At 39.8% G+C, this 20,397-nt stretch overlaps 1 protein-coding gene across 8 annotated transcripts in view; it reads right to left on the bottom strand.

Moving 5' to 3' along the window:
* tns1b (tensin 1b) overlaps window positions 1-20,397 on the bottom strand; it is a 342,679-nt gene that overhangs the window by 121,315 nt on the left and 200,967 nt on the right. For all 8 annotated transcript variants that reach the window (XM_057852347.1, XM_057852354.1, XM_057852346.1 and 5 more), the window contains one exon: window positions 5,280-5,321. In XM_057852347.1, coding sequence (XP_057708330.1) covers window positions 5,280-5,321 — 42 coding nt within the window. The remainder of the gene's footprint in view (window positions 1-5,279; window positions 5,322-20,397) is intronic.

The raw sequence follows: 20,397 nt of genomic DNA, 5'->3' as shown, positions 1-20,397 counted from the left end.
CAGACTTTACTCAGTGGCCTTGACACAGTAAAGTTAATCACCTTATCGGGGCTCCTGAGGGGGAAATGGAAAAATGGTACCGTTTCTCGTAGGCACCGTCTAACTGTTTGCATTACTCGAACACACGGAATACAATTAATCAGGGAATAGTATAATTTCTCATATTTACTGTGGGACTGTACTGCTCTGACACACCTAGTGTAGAATAGATAGCACACCATAGTTTAATGAAAAGCAGAATAAATACACAACGCCATCTTATCATAGAAGCCCAACGTGTGCGTCAAGAGCAAGATTGACGCACCAAAACTTGCAAATCAGTTCTGCCAGGACAAAGCGCTCTTTGTCCGACAACAAGTAGAGCCAGCCCGGATAACAAAGTTGATAGCAGGCGCTTGGGACGTCAAGACCAGCGTCGGTCGCTGTGGCAACCACGTCCTGTCCACGGACGGATCTAACCGCCTAAAACCGACCACAGAGGGATGGTCCCGGGACAACACGCAGCCACACTTTCGGCCCGACCTCCTACATCACGGACTTAAAAACATTGGACACTGAGATAACACAGATTTGCTGCTCGGAAACATTGTCTATGTAGCCTTGCTTTGGATCCAGAATAGTCCCTCTGTTGTCTGTTTTTGCCTTGCTTTTGACCATTGTCGACGAATAAATTGTCAACCTGTTTTCGGTGAGTCTTTTTCAAACTTTTGAAACATGGAGTCAGTACAAAGGGGTAAAATAAGAAGAGAACGCGCAGAGTTTTGTTTCCTCCCAGTTTGGCTTGCCGGGGCGGCAAACAGCGGAGCACCAGTTCCGTTCGGCTGCCGCCGTTCCCGTGCAGCTTTGGCCGGGGGGACTAAATTCCAACAGTTGGTGACCCTGACGTGATACATAAGAGCGGGATTGTTGTTTCACCGCCCCTAAACTTGATGCAAACTACTAAATATGTAAGCGTCAGTGTTGGGAATAACGCCGTTATAAATAACGCCGTTACATAACGGCGTTATTTTTTTCAGTAACGGGGTAACCTAACTAATGATTTTTTTCCGCTGTTACAACGCCGTTCCCGTTACTGACGTTCAAAAGCGGTGCGTTACTTACTCTGAATAAATTGAAGAAACTACCAGCCGTAGCGAGTCTACTCTGCTCTGTTTATTTGTCATCCAAGACTTGGGGTGCGTTCAGGTTCGAGAATAGCGCACGTGTTTTGTTTTGTGCTTTTTCATAGCAAAGATATACCACACAGGACGTGCTGGCACTCTGTTTCTTTAATAGCACATATAACTTCAACATTAACACAAACATACGGCTCTCGGCAGGCCGTGTCTTTAACTCATTCCCGCATCATGTGAGCAAAACAATATTGGCGCCGTGTGCACTTTAGGGTGCCCCGGATAATTCTGTATCAGAATATTACAGCACGTACTTCTTATGACACCAGGCTGTTTGTCCCTGCTTATTCAATTAGACAATGCTTTCTAAAGCTTGCTAACGTTTCTGTTTTTGCTACACCTGAATGCTAGCATCGTTCCCATCCCCCACTGTCAGCCAGCAAGAATGCTGCTTCCATCTTGAGGATGGCAGACGCTTTGAGGGTGACGGGAGGAGTAGGGGCACGAGGCTACCTGAATGCACCACCCGGATAGATGCGATGGAAGTGATTGTGATTGGCTGAGGGTTAGAGTCATGTGTCATGGTAAGCCAATCAGAGCCGGTGTTTTCACACACAAACCGGAACTGCGCAAACACACGCAAAACAGATGCAGAGGGATATGATGGCAAATCATTCAGAGGAAAATTTGTCCTTTTTGAGGTGGAGATATAAACACTATTTCAAGTCAAAATACTTGAAGTACAGTAGGCTATGTCTACTTGACCAGTTGTCTCAGGTTGTGGGAGTTAGATTTAATTGATTAAACTCACTTTATATTGTTTACTGCTGATTGTTATTTTATTATATTGTTTACTGTGTATTTTAGTTGCACTTCAAGTGTAGGATAAATCTGTTGCTGGTGAGGTGCAATAAATATTACGAGGTTCTATAACGCAACTACCTGTCTGTTCTTCTCTATTCAAGTGACTCGAATACTGCTCAGAAAATTTCAAATTCTTTGACATACAACAACTTCTTTTTAAAGTAACGGAAATAAATTACTTTCCCTGGTAACTAGTTACTTTTACCATAGAGTAATTCAGTTACTAACTCAGTTACTTTTTGGAAGAAGTAGTGAGTAACTATAACTAATTACTTTTTTAAAGTAACGTGCCCAACACTGCTAATAGTACAGAACAACTTTATCATAAAACATTTTAAGTTTACTAGCGCCACCTTGAATCATTTAAAAATCTAACACTCAACCAATTTTAATTTGTGAAATTTGGTACTGCACATGTGCGTCCTTGTGAATAACCCCATAAAAAAGCTCTGTTTTACTAATATTCCAATATTTAATATTTCCTGCATGTAACTTTCCACAAATGTGTGGTTTAGATGGACTTGTGATCTTTTGCATAGCAAGTGACACTTAACTGAACTTTAAACTACTTGTGTGTGTGAACTTGCTTGTGGTGATGAGGCACAAATAGAAAACAGACGCATTTTCATGGTCACAAATCAGCTGCTAATCCCACTGTGTGATGTATTCGCTGAGTGGTGGGAACACAATCAGCTGTTGAGTGCAGCGGGGAAAGGATGCTGGCTGTTTTCTCTGCCTCCACTACTTAGCATTTCCTTTAGTCACACTATAATGTACCAACATCTGGGATTTGTACCAGACCACACCAAACTCCTGCAATAAATGGATTGAAACCACACATTCCTCTAGCATGTATACATTTCCAGAAACTAGGAAAGTTGAGGAATACTGAAGAAGATCCCCTTTTTGTAACATTCTACAGATGAATAGGTTAATTGGAAACGAATGTCATATTTGTGTTTATAAATCACATTCTCATTAGGCACAACTGCGGTGAGCCGGCACGTGCAGAGGGATGGGTGGAGGGTGATTGAACACCTGCCCCTTTGCCCCTACATGTCCAAAGTGCCCATTTTGACTGGTCTGTTTTTTTTGTGTGCCTATGTGTGTGCTGGCCGACTGCGCAGGCACGCCAACGAGCACCTTACTTGAACACCGAAACCACCTTTAAAAAAATAAAAAAATAAACATTTTTTTTTAAGACGGCACATAACCCCTCTTCACATCCCCCTGCGAACTGTTCCTCTGTGACCCGGGTGTGTGGTGAGGAGTATGTGGACATCTGGTAGTTGAACACAAATGGTGTTACCCTATTAATGCTGTATAAATACTGCAGTGAAAGTTGTTGCACCAGGTTTATTGTGGGGATTTTTTTTTTTTAAATAATAAGGTAACACTTTACAATAAGGGTCCCTTAATTAACATTAGTTAATGCATTTTTATACAATAACTCATGTTTAAAGAACATGACAATAATTCATTTAATCCCTTATCTAACATTTATGAATATATTAATTAACATGAGTTAATGCATTAGTTAATGCATTTTTAGGCAATAACTCATGTTTAAGTACCATGACAATAATTCATTTAATCCCTTATCTAACATTTATTATTATATTAACTAACATGAGTTAATGAATTAGTTAATGAATTTTAAGACAATAACTAATGTTTAAGTAACATTATATTAATTAATATAATTGTTTATCTAACATTTATTAATATATTAATTAACATGAGTTAATGCAATAGTTAATCCATTAGTTAATGCATAACCAGACAGTAACTAATAGTTTAGTAAAATTTAAAAAAATATATAGGCCTATATAGGATTAGGGTTTGTTAACTGAAGCATTTATAATTTTTTAGTTAAGGGACACATGTGCTACACTTTACAATATGGGTCCGAAAAACATACAGTAATGGTTGATTAAGGTTAAGTAATACTTATGAGGTACGTTCACGTGAAATAATACCATACTTAAGGTTAGGTTATAATTAGGGCTGTCAAACGATTAAAATTTTTAATCGAGTTAATCACAGCTTAAAAATTAATTAATCGTAATTAATCGCAATTATCGCAATTCAGACTATCTATAAAATATGCCATATTTTTCTGTAAATTATTGTTGGAATGTAAAGATAAGACACAAGACGGATATATACATTCAACATACTGTATATAAGTACTGCATTTGTTTATTATAACAATAAATCAACAAGATGGCATTAACATTCTGTTAAAGCGATCCATGGATAGAAAGACTTGTAGTTCTTAAAAGATAAATGTTAGTACAAGTTATGGAAATTTTATATTAAAACCCCTCAATGTTTTTGTTTTAATAACATTTGTAACATTTTCAAACAAAAAATAAAGTAGTAGCTCGCCATTGTTCAGCACCACCAATTCTCATGGTGTTGAAAACCATAAAATCAGTCGCACCCAAGCGCCAGCAGAGGGCGACAAAACTCCAAAAAAAACAAGTAACAAGTGAACATGACACTGTACTGTCATTTCAATCTGTTTGAGCGGGGCATGTGCGTTAATTGCGTCAAATATTTTAACGTGATTAATTTTGAAAATTAATTACCGCCCGTTAACACGATAATTTTGACAGCCCTAGTTATAATGTATATAATACATTACTTAACATTAATTCACATATACATTAGTGCATTAATAAATAGTTATTAATGTATACTGGTACTAGTAAGTGATTATGTTATTTTAAAATGAGAAACATTGCTCTGTAAGTCCTTGGGTGCTGCTAACCTAACCTGTGAGTGACTTCCAGCGTCCCTGTTAGGCAATGACGTTATATAGCGACTTTTAGGACAGCCAATAGCTACTTTTCTTACTGATGAGTTGGTAACACTAGTGGTCAGTGCAGAGTTCAAAAGCCAGCTTTTGTGAAGGTTTGGGGATGTGTTAGTGCCCATGGCATGGGTAACTTGAATATCTGTGAAGGCATGAGATGCCATCAAAGTGACATCCTTTCATTTTCAGCAAGACAACGCCAAGGCACATTCTGCTTGTGTTACAACAGTTTGGCTTGAAGGGCAAGTATGACTTTAGACTGGCTTGTCAACAGCACAGGTCTCTCTCCCAATGTGAAAAATACTACAATGGAAATGGGATTAACTGGCATTAAGATTATGAAAGTGCCCCTAGATAAATGGTTACCTAGTCCCAAAATGATTAAAAACAGTCGGTGGATATAATTTCAAAACAAGAGATAAATGCTCCATGTCAGACCCAAATCTGATGTCATTCATAATGGTTAAAAATAACTGACTTACCATTGTATCTACATGTTTGAGAGGCAGGTCACTGGTGGGCGCCTGTTCAGGAAAAAACAGAGAGTGAGACAAGAAGTGAGGTCACCAATTGCTTTGCAACACCTTCCCGCCCGAAAAACTTCAGGTTACATCATGTTTCATCACCGCAACTGATGTTACTCTGAACAGCACCGCGGACCATTCTTTGCCCTAATGTGGCCTCGAACCGAGACGGTACTCCGCCTCGGATATAAGGGCCCATCTATTACCCTGCTGTGCAAATATTTACTCAAAGAGACAAGGCTGCTTCCATTACCCAGGACCAAGAAAGTCTGACTCTTTTCAATGCCATATACAGCCATGGATGGAGAGAGTGGAGCAAACCTACAAGATTAGGAGAAGGAGGGTGAAAATAAGATAAGACATATGATGGCTTTGTCCCAAGGGGTAGGTAATTCAGGGACTACTAGTGGCAAGAGAAAGGACATACAATTGATCTTCTACCACGAACTCCTCATAGCTAAACGCATTAAACATTAGGAGTCTGACAATATATCGAAAAGGTGATATATCGCGATGCTTTGACCGAAAATTAACAGGAAATGACGTGAAATCAGGGGCGTTACCGGGGGGGACGGGGGACAGGGCACCGCGTACGGTATCCCATTCATATAGTACTGATGTGTTCTAAGTCTTAAACTTTGCGTTTTTACCTACTCTTACACCTTAAAATAAACAAATAAATAAAATGAAATGTTGGTTTTGTTCGCATATTTTTTTCTTTACATTTTATGAAAGTTTTTGAAGCATTCTGAGGGGGTCAAAGTAGGGTTCAAAGCGTCGGCCGGACAAAGAATGACTGCTAGGGGTTGCTACATAGTGTATTTGGAATTTGTCTTTACACGGTTTCAAAGATTGCACCTGTCTTGACCTGCCTGCTGATTTTGGTGCATTTTGAAGCATTCTAAGGGGGTCAAATTGAGCTCAAAAGGGCTGCGGAACAAAGAATAACTATAATAATATTAAAACCGAAGAACCACAATAGGTTACCTAAAAAAAACATTGTCACCTGCATGTCCATATTGTTCAGTTATGGATGTGTTCTAAGTCAAATAAAATCAAATAACATTTTATTTGTTTAGACCAAATCACAACAACAGTTATCTCAAGGAGAAAACAAAACATGTTTTAAGGTGTAGTAGCCCTACGCTGGATTTCAACCTACTTGAGCATTGTAGCTTTTTTTTTGTTTTGTTTTGTTTTGTTTTATTTGTTTATTTATTTCCCCCCCCCATAAGACTAATGCCCACCCACACCTGGCATCCTGGTAACACCACTGCGTGAAATGCCCCAAAATGAACTCATTGCATGGCATTGGCTGCCGCGGACGGCCATAGACAGTCAATCCATTTGAAGTCGGAGGGGTGGCAGCGAATGAACCTCCCAGTTCAAACTAATTTGGACGTCTTCTAGTAATAAACTCATTCCAATTCACAGCAGAAGGATGAAAATAGCTCATTTTTCTGTTTATTAGTTGTTTTGTAAAATGAATGTAGAATGATTTCCTGAACCACGTATCGCAAATCATATCGTTTCGTGAGGTTTGGGGCTGTCAAACGATTAACATTTTTAATCGAGTTAATCGCAATTAATTAATTAATCGCAATTCAAACCATCTCTAAAATATGCCATATTTTTCTGTAAATTATTGTTGGAATGGAAAGATAAGACACAAGACGGACATAAACATTCAACATACTGTACATAAGTACTGTATTTGTTTACTATAACAATAATTCCACAAGATTCCATTAACATTATTAAAATTCTTTCTGTTAAAGGGATCCACGGATAGAAAGACTTTTAATTCTTAAAAGATAAATTTCAGTACAAGATATAGTAATTTTATATTAACACCCCTCTTAATGTTTTCGTTTTAATGAAATGTGTAAAATTTTCAATAAAAAAAAATAAACTAATAGCTCGCCATTGTTGACGAGCGGGACGTCACATGGGCTCCCTGCCGTTCTTCCACAGTGTCTTTAACTACGTAAGGTAGTGATTGAAATACACCACAAGGTGTCAATGTCGAGTTTTAAATTTAATTAGAGATCTAGCCAAGGCAAAGTCTGAGTAAGTTTTATGTGTGTTTTGCACAGCTATTTTGATTGGGAATGCCAGTTCTCTTTGCATTGAGCGCTTTTCTTTTTGTGAACATTATTTTTTTTTGAGGGATTGGAGTATTATTTTTGTTGTACTTTCACTTAATTATACTGTAGCGACTTAACTGTTCCGCCCAAATGCATGATAGGGAAGTTGGGCAGCCATGACTGTCAGTGGTGGCTGCAAATGGTATACAGCACAGGTGTCAAACCGATTCCAGAAAGGGCCAAGTGGGTGCAGGTTTGCTTTCCAACCAATGAAGAGGACACCTTTTCACCAATCAGATCTTTTACATGTGTAATCAGTTAAACTTTGTCAGGTGCTGCTTGTTTCAGTAGGAAGTTTATTGGTTAAACTCTCTACACGGTATCGGTTGGAACAAAATGTTATTTTTGTTGTGCTGCACCGAATGATACTGCAGCGACTTAACTGTTCCGCCCAAATGCATGACAGGAAGTTGGGCAACCATGACTGTCCGTGGTGGCTACAAATGGTTTACAGTATGTTCTGCGTTGTGTTCAATTAAGCGTGTGAAGAAAAAGATCATCTCCTGTCATTCTTCCCCGCGTCGTTCGCCACAATACTTATATTTGTTGTGAAGGAGTTGCCAAAGCGTAAGCCAATAAGCGGTCCAATGAACGCCTGTGTCCACTCGCATTTCTCTGCCTTTTCGCTCTCAATCTGCTAAAACGGCGTCATTGTAAACTGAGGCAATGCATGAACGGGTCATTCCATGCATGCGTTTATTGCGTCAAATATTTTAACGTGATTAATCTAAAAAACTAATTACCGCCCGTTAACGCGATAAATTTGACAGCACTAGTAACTTCACACCTCTATTAGACACTCCATCCAGTCCAACACAATAAACTGTACTGTACTGTATCTCCCTTCGTACAGTAGAGATCATAAAAACGTGGTATGCACCAACTTTGATGATGCTCAGCATTCTTGTTTCTTTAAAAAAATGTTTAGTTGGACTTTGGTCACTAAATCAGGAGCGAAATTATAGTATAGCTAAGGAAGCCCGAGAATACACATTTTACACACCCAAACTTGACCGCTAACCAGAAAGAAAGACCTCGGCATAACTCACCCCTATAGCCTGGCGTCAATGCTCATATCATGGGTTGTCAAACTTCTTACATCCAGGGACATTTTATAAGGAAGAATACCCTGTAATAACTCTCAAACCAATTACACTTAACTACTATACGCACCCCTTTACGCCATAGGAATGAAAAAGATTCCTATTTTTGTGAGGAAACCTTCCCAAATCACTACCAATATTTGTGCTTAATTCCTCTCAGGTGAAGCACAGGCGAGGATAACAGGATGTGTGTGAGCATGTATTTTGTTGTTGTTGTTGCTCCTTGAGATGAAGTAAAAAGGCAGCGTCAGACGGATGCGCTAAAAGCGGCGAGTGAAATTGCTCCCAGCCAAAAGTTTGCGGCCACAGGCGTTTTGACACAAATAGAGCCATTGTACGTCTACCCAGAAAAACACAACATAGTCTTGCGAGCAGCTATTCTAACGTGTGCATTTCCGCTTCGTACAATTGCAGCCAGATGCTTGGTGTCTGCGTCTGCATGTGTGCGTGCTGTGTATGCGGATAATAACTTGCCATACAATGGAATGAAAAAGTATCTGAACCTTTTGGAATTTCTCACATTTCTGTATAAAATCACAATCAAATGTGATCTGTTCTTTGTCAAAATCACATAGATTAAAAAACTGTCTGCTTTAACTAAAACCACCCACATATTTATAGGTTTTCATATTTCAATCTTTTGACAGAGCCATGATGCACATCAGACAATGACACTGAAGGGAAAAGGTACCGTTCTCGCACACACCATGTAATTGTTTGCATTAGTATAACACATTCATTTAACTATAGTTTAGGCAGACTTCACTCAGTGGCATTGAACACAGTAAAGTGAATCACCTTATCGGCGCTCATGAGGGGGAAAAGGAAAAATGGTACCGTTTCTCGTAGGCTCTAACTGTTTGCATTACTCGAACACACGTAATATAATCAATCAGGGAATAGTATCATTTCTCATATTCACTGTAGGACTGCACTACTCGAACACACCTAATGTAAAAGAAAATAGCACACCATAGTTTAAAGAAACAGAATAGATACACAACGCCATCTTATCACAGAAGCCCAACGTGGGCGCCACGAGCAAGATTGACGCACCAACTCTGGCAATCAGTCCTCCCGACAAACGAACAAGGACAAAGACCAGCGCGCTTTGTCCTAAAACAAGTAGAGCCAGCCCGGATAAACAAAGTTCAAGCAGGCGCTTGTGACGTCAAGACCAGCGTCGGTCGCTGTGGCAACCACATCCCATCCACGCACGAACCTAAACAGCCCGAAACCGGCGAGAGAGGGATGATCCCAAAGCAACGCCCGGACACACCTTTGGCCGGCCCACGGACTTAAAAAAACACTGGACACTGAGATAAGACAGATTTGCTGCTCGGAAACATTTGCTATGTAGCCTTGCTTTGGATTCAGCATTGTTCCCTCCGTCGTCTGTTTTTGCCTTGTTTTTGACCATTGTCGACGAATAAATTGTCAACCTGTTTTCTGTGAGTCTTCTTTAAACTTTTGAAACATGGAGTCAGTACAAAGGGTTAAAATAAGAAGAGAACGCACGAAGTTCCGCCTTCCCGGTTGGCGCATGCGAGGCAGCATTGGCCGAGCGGCACTTGTCGCTGTTTCCGTGCGGCTTGACTGGGGAGGCGAATTTCAACAACACCAACATCAACACCTCATCCCTACCGTGAAGCATGGTGGAGGGAGCATCATGATTTGGGGCTGTTTTGCTTCCTCAGGCCCTGGACAACTTGTAATCATTAATGTAGGAATGAAATCAAAAGTTTATCAGGAAAGTTTGCAGGAAAACCTGAGGCCGTCTGTCAGACACTTGAAGCTAAAAAGAGGATGGATGCTGCAACAAGAAATGATCCAAAACACAGAAGTAAATCAACTTCAGAATGGTTTTAAGAAGAACAAACTACACTTTCTAAAGTGGCCAAGTCAAAGTCCAGACTTGAACCCTATTGAGATGCTGTGGCATGACCTAAAGACAGAGATTCATGCCAGACATCCCAGGAATCTGACTGAACTACAGCAGTTTTGTAGACAAGAATAGGCCAAGATTAGTCCTAATCAATGTGCCAGACTGATGTGCAGCTACAGGAAGCGTCTGGTTGAAGTTATTGCTGCCAAAGGGGGGGTGGGAGGGCACAAAATATTAAAATTTGATGGTTGACTGACTTATTTTTCCTATTTCTGTCATTGTTTGCATGTTTCCTATTTCTGTCATTGTTTGCAGGCTATCTTCATTAAAATATGAAAACCTATAAATGTTTGGGTGGTTTTAGTTAAAGCAGACAGTTTTTTCATCTGTGTGATTTTGACAAATATCAGATCACATTTGATGGTAATTTTATGCAGAAATGTGAGAAATTCCAAAAGGCTCAGATACTTTTTCATACCACTGTATGAGTTCGGTTAGTGTCATAGTAATTATTTAACTTATTCTCCACCAGCTCTCCCAAGAATATTTGACTTTGAGCGTCATCACATGACAGTACATGAGTTCAAATGTTCGTGATTTCTACCACAAGTAGTCTTGTTTCACGTGATTGTTTTCCGGCAGCTCAGATTTACCGTAGCGTCGCTGATTGTCATCTGTCCACAAGCCATGACAGCATCAGATCATGACCGTACCACCATCCTCCTTCATACTCTTTGTATAGACCTCCATCTGAGGATTACACCTCCTGATAGTCAAGATTTTTTTTACTTTAACTCATAAAATAATTTATACCTTAAAAAAAAAAAAAAATCTAATTTATTCTGTGCGTAATTCTTTCAACGTTCTTCCAATAAACTCATTGTTGTCTCTAACAGACAAAAGTAGGTGCGTGACTTCTGACAATGCTTTTCATACATGATTATCAATTTAGAAATCAATTATAACCACGTGAGTGATAAAAGAATCATTGTTGTGCAGTCAGGGGACGTGCACCACCTGCACATACGACTGACCACTAAATGGCCGTCCTTGTGTTTACGCCTTTCTGGTTCCTCGGCACATTCCGAGGTCAGAACCTCGCCATCACTTTGAGCCAAGTCAGCTGAGCGTCACATTTGTTCCCATTAAAGAAGCTACTGTAAGTAAAGACGCAGCTTTTTCCCTCACTGTGAAACAACAAACACAACATGACAATCACAGAACAATAACAGTTTACAAAAACGTTAAGGCTTTAAAGCTGTATAGTAAATCTGACTTGGATTGTGAGTTACATTGGAGGGTGTCTTAACTGATCATTTGCTACCACCATATAAGGAGAGGAAAAATTTGGCATTGTAGCAGAGGTGTAACAATTACTCGACAACTAATCGATTAGCAAATTAATTGACAACTGTCTTGATAATTGATTAATCGTTTAGGATCTTCTTCACGTTAAACTTGTCTAAATTCTTGAAATTATTACTTACAGTGGGGCAAACAAGTATTTAGTCAACCACCAATTGTGAGGGTTCTCCTACTTGAAAAGATTAGAGAGGCCTGTAATTGTCAACATGGGTAAACCTCAACCATGAGAGACAGAATGTAGGGAAAAAATCAGAAAATCACATTGTTTGATTTTTAAAGAATTTATTTCCACATTACAGTGGAAAATAAGTATTTGGTCACCTACAAACAAGCAAGATTTCTGGCTGTCAAAGAGGTCTAACTTCTTCTAACGAGGTCTAACAAGGCTCCACTCGTTACCTGTATTAATGGCACCTGTTTTAACTCGTTATCGGTATAAAAGACACCTGCCCACAACCTCAGTCAGTTACACTCCAAACTCCACTATGGCCTAGACCAGCGGTCTCAAACCGACTCCACAAAGGGCCGCAGTGGGTCCTGGTTTTTGTTCCAACAGATCCAGCACAAACAGTTCAACCAATGAGGTTTCTACTAACATAAGCAGCACCTGATTGCAATCAACTGATTACACTTGTAAGAAACCAGATTGGTGAAAAGGTATTTGTCTCGTTTGGTTGGAATGAAATCCAGTACCCCCTGCGGCCCTTTGAGGACCGGTTTGAGACCACTGGCCTAGACCAAAGAGCTGTCGAAGGACACCAGAGACAAAAGTGTAGACCTGCACCATCCTGGGAAGACTGAATCTGAAATAGGTAAAACACTTGGTGTAAAGAAATCAACTGTGGGAGCAATTATTAGAAAATCGAAGACGTACAAGACCACTGGTAATCTCCTTCGATCTGGGGCTCCATGCAAGATCTCGCACCGTGGCGTCAAAATGATAACAAGAACGGTGAGCAAAAATCCCAGAACCACACGGGGGGACCTAGTGAATGACCTACAGAGAGCTGGGACCACAGTAACAAAGGCTACTATCAGTAACACAATGCGCCGCCAGGGACTCAAATCCTGCACTGCCAGACGTGTACCCCTGCTGATGAAAGTACACGTCCAGGCCTGTCTGCAGTTCGCTAGAGAGCATTTGGATGATCCAGAAGAGGGCTGGGAGAATGTGTTACGGTCAGATGAAACCAAAATAGAACTTTTGGGTAGAAACACAGGTTCTCGTGTTTGGAGGAGAAAGAATACTGAATTGCATCCGAAGAACACCATCACCACTGTGAAGCATAGGGGTGGAAACATCATGCTTTGGGGCTGTTTTTCTGCAAAGGGACCAGGACGACAGATCTGTGTAAAGCACAGGTGTCAAACATATTCCAGAAAGGGCCAAGTAGGTGCAAGTTTGCTTTCCAACCAATGAAGAGGACACCTTTTCACCAATTAGATCTTTTACATGTGTAATTAGTTAAACTTTGTCAGGTGCTGCTTGTTTCAGCAGGAAGTTCATTGGTTAAACTCTCTGCGCGTTATCGGTTGGACCAAAATCCTGATGGAAGGAGATTTTCACTCAAAATCTCTCGATACAAGGACCCATTCATTCTTTCCTTTACACAGATCAGTCATCCTGGTCCCTTTGCAGAAAAAGAGCCCCAAAGCATGATATTTCCACTCCCATGCTTCACAGTGAGTCTGGTGTTCTTTGGATGCAATTAAGTATTCTTTCTCCTCCAAACACGAGAACCTGTGTTTCTACCAAAATGTTCTATTTTGGTTTCATTCGACCATAACATATTCTCCCAGTCCTCTTCTGGATCATCCAAATGCTCTTTGGCGAACCGCAGATGGGCCCGGACGTGTACTGGCTTCAGCGGGGGGATACGTCTGGCAGTGCAGGATATGAGTCCTGGCGGCGCGTTGTGTTACTGATAGTAACCTTTGTTACTGTGGTCCCAGCTCTCTGTAGGTCATTCACTAGGTCCCCCCGTGTGGTTCTGGGATGTTTGCTCACCTTTCTTGTTATCATTTTGACACCACGGGGTGAGATCTTGCATGGAGCCCCAGATCGAGGGAGATTATCAGTGGTCTTGTATGTCTTCCATTTTCTAATAATTGCTCCCACAGTTGATTTCTTTACACCAAGCGTTTTACCTCTTGCAGATTCAGTCTTCCCAGCCTGGTGCAGGTCTACAATTTTGTCTCTGGTGTCCTTTGACAGCTCTTTGGTCTTGGCCATAGTGGAGTTTGGCGTGTGACTGACCGAGGTTGTGGACAAGTGTCTTTCATACCGATAATGAGTTAAAACAGGTGCCATTAATACAGGTAACAAGTGAATCCTTGTTAGACCTCGTTAGAAGAAATTAGACCTATTTGACAGCCAGAAATCTTGCTTGTTTGTAGGTGACTAAATACTTATTTTCCACTCTAATTTGGAAATAGATTCTTTAAAAATCAAACAATGTGATTTTCTGTTTTTTTTCTCCACATTCTGTCTCTCATGGTTGAGGTTTACCCATGTTGACAATTACAGGCCTCTCTAATCTTTTAAAGTCGGACAATTGGTGGTTGACTAAATACTTTTTTGCCTCACTGTACAAAACAAGATGTACTGCTAGCAGTCCAATCAATGGATTTCTATGACGACATTCTATCCTGTAGTATTATATCTAGTGTAAGATATTGGTGTGTTAAGGGGCACATGCCAAAGTTAATTTGGCCAGAATGCAGTCGTTAATAAATTATTATTTCTGTGCGGCCCGGTAGCAAATGCGCCACTGACCGCTACCGGTCCACAGCCCGCTGGTTGGGGACCCCTGCTCTAGCTCATTGTTATTTTGATTACTTATGTAGGGCTCTAGGACCTTAGAAAAGGAGTTTAGGAAAGTCAATGTACAACAGTAAGTTTATGATCGCAAGCTAAACCAACTTTAATAACACAGAGTTTTGTAACACAAGCAAATGTTTTCTTACTCGAAAAGTTCCGGTTTTGCAAATTCGAGGATTGTGCCCAACAGCAATGATTCACTTAATAATTTGGAACATGCTAAACGTGCTAAATATTGATTCGAACAAAAAAGTAGTTGTGTTTACAAAATACCAGCTGAGCTGTATGATACGATGGGCGGTCCTGTGTCTTGTTTTCCTCCTACGAGTGTAAATCACGTCACAGAATGCCTTTCACCCGCATCTTTATCTCTGTCGCCACCGTGCCATGTGCTTCCTTTCACATAAACACAGTAGCTCCTTTGACCGGGCAAATTACAGCCCACTTCACGAGAAAAAGCAGCAAGACATAGGGAGTTTCCTCCCCTCTGCGTTGCAGGAATAAATAAAGGCAAAGCGGAGCCTTTTCGGGGGAAAGGATCCAGGGCTAAATATATAGCGTTTCATCTTACGGACTAGAGACACAGCCCATTTAGCTTGGCCCAGCCTGCTCACTGCGGACGGCGCTGTGGTTCAAATCACCACTTTTGGTGTAAGCGTGTGGGTGTGAGACAGGGAGACCAAATATTGCTCCCGGAAAGCACACAGCAGTTGTTGTAAGTGTTAAGAGTTCATTTACTGCACACAATAGAGCGATTTTCAAAATAAGATGTGGTGAGACCAATGATGTAATAACAGATTTAATTAGTTTTTCATGGTCTAATTACAAGAATGCACACGACATGGGAAGTATTGAAGTGGGACCACACGGGTTGCATTGTGGACAGAAGTGTTTTGGGGTGGACTCAAACATCATGCAATGTCAGAAAAAGACGAATACAGAGTTCTACAGTTGCTATGAAAACAAATGCAAGAGTAAATACTGCAGAACCGTACAAAAAAATCCACAGATGCCAATATAAATGAAACTGTTTATTGATAAAACATACACTTCAAATAGTTAGAACTACATTATTTAATGCTTTTTTTTTTTTTTTTTTGCTAATGTTGTATTCTCGTTTAGAATAATGTTACGTGGTTTGCTTTAGGTGTCTTAAGATGCAAAAACTAGGGGGGAACTGAAATACTTCTTGTTTTGATTCTTCTTCTTCTGTATTGAAATTTTCAATAACAAACTAAAAGAAATGTGCCTCCATCTAGTGGTGAACAGTGTAATTACACTATAAATAAACAGACAGCAAAACAAAATCGAGTAACACACTTCACAAAAAGATATGTTATATAATGGGCCTGGAAACAACAGATGGAGGGCAGATTACTGTTATTATAATCAAATAAATAAATATTGTGGTACCTCTACATATGAAGTTAATTCGTTCCAGGAACTTGTTTGTAAGTCGAAATGGTCGTATGTCAAGCAGGATTTTCCCATAGGAATACATTATAATTCCATCAATTCGTTTCACAACCCAAAAACCTCCACTAACTACCTACACTAAAAACTAGAGATGTCCCGATCGAGATCGGGATGCCGATCGATCGGGTCCGATCACGTCATTTTCAAAGTATCGGAATCGGCAAAAAAATATCGACCATGCCTTTTTTGAATATACTGGACTGTCTCAGAAAATTAGAATACACAATATTCTAATTTTCTGAGACAGTCCTGTATATTGTTCTATGTAAAGGACGTCAGCCAAGGTCGGCCCCCCACATTTTTACCACGCCAAATCTGGTCCCCTTTGCAAAAAGTTTGGACACCCCTGCTTTAAATGGTGGATTAATGTACAGGACTGTCTCAGAAAATTAGAATATTGTGTATTCTAATTTTCTGAGACAGTCCAGTATATATATATATATTTTTTTTTAATTAAATCGTTTTCTAATTGTATTTAACGTTACAAACATAATATGCTACACTCATCCAGAGTGTTTAGTTTGGGCTTAAGGTAGGGTTATTAAATTTATCCCGATAACGGCGGTAATTAATTTTTTTTTAAATGTGTCACGTTAAAATATTTAACGCAATTAATGCATGCACTGCACGACCCACTCACGCATTGTCGCGCTCAATCTGTAATGGCGCCGTTTTACCTATATAGAGAGATAAAAGGCAGCGTAAAATGAGTAGAGTGAATTTTGGCAGCCTTTGGAGCCTTTTTTTAATTGGCTAAAGCCTTACAATCCCTCTCCCTACGATTAGAAATATCATGGGAAGCAATGTGGGGAAGCAAGGTAGCAATTGATCATTTTCTGAACACCTTATGTTATTTCCCAACGCAGAGAAGATATATCAATTGGTAGCACTACGCACAGTCATGGTTCCACTTCCCATCATGCATTTGGGCATGGCTACAATATAATTTACTGAAAGCTCAACAAATACACTAGATGGCAATATTTAGTCACAATATACAAAGTCACAAGTCTTTCTATCCGTGGATCCCTCTCAAAGAAAGAATGTTAATAATATAAATGCCATCTTGAGGATTTATTGTCATAATAAACAAATACAGTACTTATGTACTGTATGTTGAATGTATATATTCGTCCGAGTTTTATTCATTTTTTTCTTAATGCATTGCCAAAATGTATATGATCGGGAAAAATTATCGGGAATGATTGGAATTGAATCGGGAGCAAAAAAAAGCAATCGGATCGGGAAATATCGGGATGGACAAATACTCAAACTAAACAAACCATAATACTTGACTACTAATACTTGATAACCATAATAATTGTCAACTAAACTTATAAAGACTGGCGAACGGTGGTCGGAGGAGGACCGTGGAGATGTATTGATGAGCCAGTTCACGGATGCCCACCCCACGCTCATATTTCTCTATAATTTGCATCTTCATTTAGAAGGTAAGCGTCACCTTTTTCCTTGTTTCACCACCTGTGCCAACCTTTTAAAACCTGTGTTGATTTCTGTCACAAGAAAGTCAGCCATGCGTCCGTCTCCGGTGCTGTCATGTCGTCGTATCTCGAGCATGTCGTCGGGTGTAGAAACAAATGGCGGGTCAAATTTTACGTCGGATGTCGAAAAGATCGTGTGTCGAAGCAATCGTATGTCGAGGTACCACTGTAATATGATAAAAAATGTAACATGATCGTGTTGTAATCAGTGTTGTTTTCGTCAACGATGGCCATAACGGAAATTTTTCGTCCACGAATACTTTTTTCATGACGATGACGAGACGGTAACAAACGTGTTTTGTCAGACTAAAACATAACGAGATGAGTCAGTGGACTAATCACTTTTACAATTTTTTGAAAATCAAAACATTTCCGGTCCATTTTAGTGAAACTGGATATTTTCAGTATGTGGGAATGGCTGGCTGGGCAACCGAATGAGTCAGTACAAGGCGGGGTGTTGGGTAATACTCATCCTTTCCTCGAGCCCCTTAGTTCATTGCAGTGATGATGTCATGACACTTCATCAGAGAAAATAGCTTATAATAACACAATAATGTATGATTTTTCTCACTAATACATTGTGTATCGATAACGGTGGAGCAATATCTCGATGCTGTTGTGTTCAAGATGCCGTTTTTTGTAAGAGTAAAAAGAAAAGACCTGTTTTAATAGCAGCTTGTTTCAAAGGTTCGTCGTTAGTCCTGTGAAGAACTTTTTTTTTTTTCTTTCGGGCCGGCTTGGTGGCTTATTATGGTGACTTTTCATTTGCCTTGCACAGCTGTTTGGACAGAGTTTTAACCAAAATGGGTGTTTGCACATGGACTGCAAGAGAAAGATTAAGAAATGTTTTTGGGGGAAAAAAATGGAAATACTTCTTCATTCTCCCTGAGTGTTACTGACTGTAGAGGCAACGTTTATTTTATTTCATCATTCATAAACATCATGTTTGTACTTTTTTTTCCTGTACATGAAAAAATATTAGAATTGAGTACCATCTAATGTTTATAATTTCCTATATTAACTGTTTAAAGTGCAAATATACCTCAACTGAAGATTCCAAAACAAATAGTCTCGCATTATCTTTAAAAATACATGCCAAGCTTGCTCCCTGAACGCATATTTTAATAAGAGATGTCCCGATCCGATATTTGGATCGTATCGAACGCCGATATGGGCAAAAAAATGTGCATCGGTATTGGATCGGCTGACACGGAAAAATTCCGATTCAGTTTTTTTGAAGGTCCGGTCCGGGTTTTCCAGCGCACCGATTTACATAATCCATTCCAGTCTTTGCTTCGGTTTCCCTAAAATCCGGTCCGCATTTTACGGCACACCTTCAACAAACTACATTACCGTCTCTCAATTTACCGAGAGACTTTACCGGTAAAAATGTCAGCTGTGTGGGATCATTTCACCTTAAAGGACGACAAAGACGAAGAGGCAGAATGCAACATATGCCACAATAAAGTCAAGCGTAGTGGTAAAACTGTAAGAAGTTTTAATACAACCAACCTAATCAAGCATTTAGCGAAATACCACCACAAGCAATATAAGGAGTATGTTCAGAAAACCGCAGACAAAAAGAAAGGTCCAATGCAACTAACTTTGGCTATGCGTGACAAACTGGCACTCGACAGTCCCAAAGCCCAAGGAATAACAAGAGTCATTGCCGAAGAATTCATTCTGGAAGACGAGCCATTATCTCTCGTGAGTAAAGACGCACCATCCAACACTTAGAACCACGGTACAACATGCCCAGCCGTCACTACATCCTTGAGCGATTCGGCCGTGGAAGATTTGAGAACGATTCACAAACATCCAAATGCCGATTATTGAAACATGTCAAGTAAAGCGGAACTAATACACAGCGCGGTCTTCGGGACGCAATGAGAAACGGACTGCATTGCGTCCCGAGAGTAAACATCATGCTTGTCATAGACCCGGGTAATGCCAATGCTCAACTCACGGCTTTAGCTCAACTCATGCCGCTGGATAAAAAACACAAGAATACCTGCTGACAGCCGCAACAAACTACGTCAACGTCGTTTTACTGTAGATAATAGATATCATATGTATATAGAACTAGATGCAAAACGACAGACTCGACTGCGTTAGCAACATTGAAGTCTTGAAAACTAGATGCATAAGTAAACAGCCGCCATCTTAAAGCAGAAGACTTCCCTAGTAGGCTTTTGTGAACCTTCTAAGCGAACCTAATTAACTTTTTATCTAAAATACTCCTAAATCGGCAAAATCTTGACTTGAATCTATCTTCAAAACAGTTTTAAAACTTTCACGTCGAAAGTAGACAGAAGGTAAATGGAATAACGGTAGCAATTTTAACAACTTTAACAGTTGATTTGCAAAATTAAATGAATTGAATGTAGTTTAAAGCTGCTGATATAGAATGGGGACTTGAGTATTTTATTTACCGTTTTAAAATGTTAACTTGATACTGAAATAGTCATTTATTTAAACCAGAGACGCTTTTTATACAATTATTGTAACTAATGCACGAAACATTAAAAGCATCTAATTGCTTGGGGGGGGTTTGTGGGATTTTCCACTGAGGTTGTTTGTGTGTTTTGATTTTTTAAGACAGTTTACAATATTATCTGCACGTTTTACTGACTGACTATGCCATTTCTGTTTGTTATTTATAATGTTTTGTGTAGGGCTGTCAAAATTATCACGTTAACGGGCGTTAATTAATTTTTTTAAATTAATCGCGTTAAAATATTTGACGCAATTAACGCAGATTACCCGCTCAGACAGAT

Source organism: Corythoichthys intestinalis, chromosome 12 (assembly GCF_030265065.1).
Source record: "Corythoichthys intestinalis isolate RoL2023-P3 chromosome 12, ASM3026506v1, whole genome shotgun sequence".
NCBI lineage: Eukaryota > Metazoa > Chordata > Actinopteri > Syngnathiformes > Syngnathidae > Corythoichthys > Corythoichthys intestinalis.
This window is presented reverse-complemented; position numbering and strand designations above follow the sequence as displayed.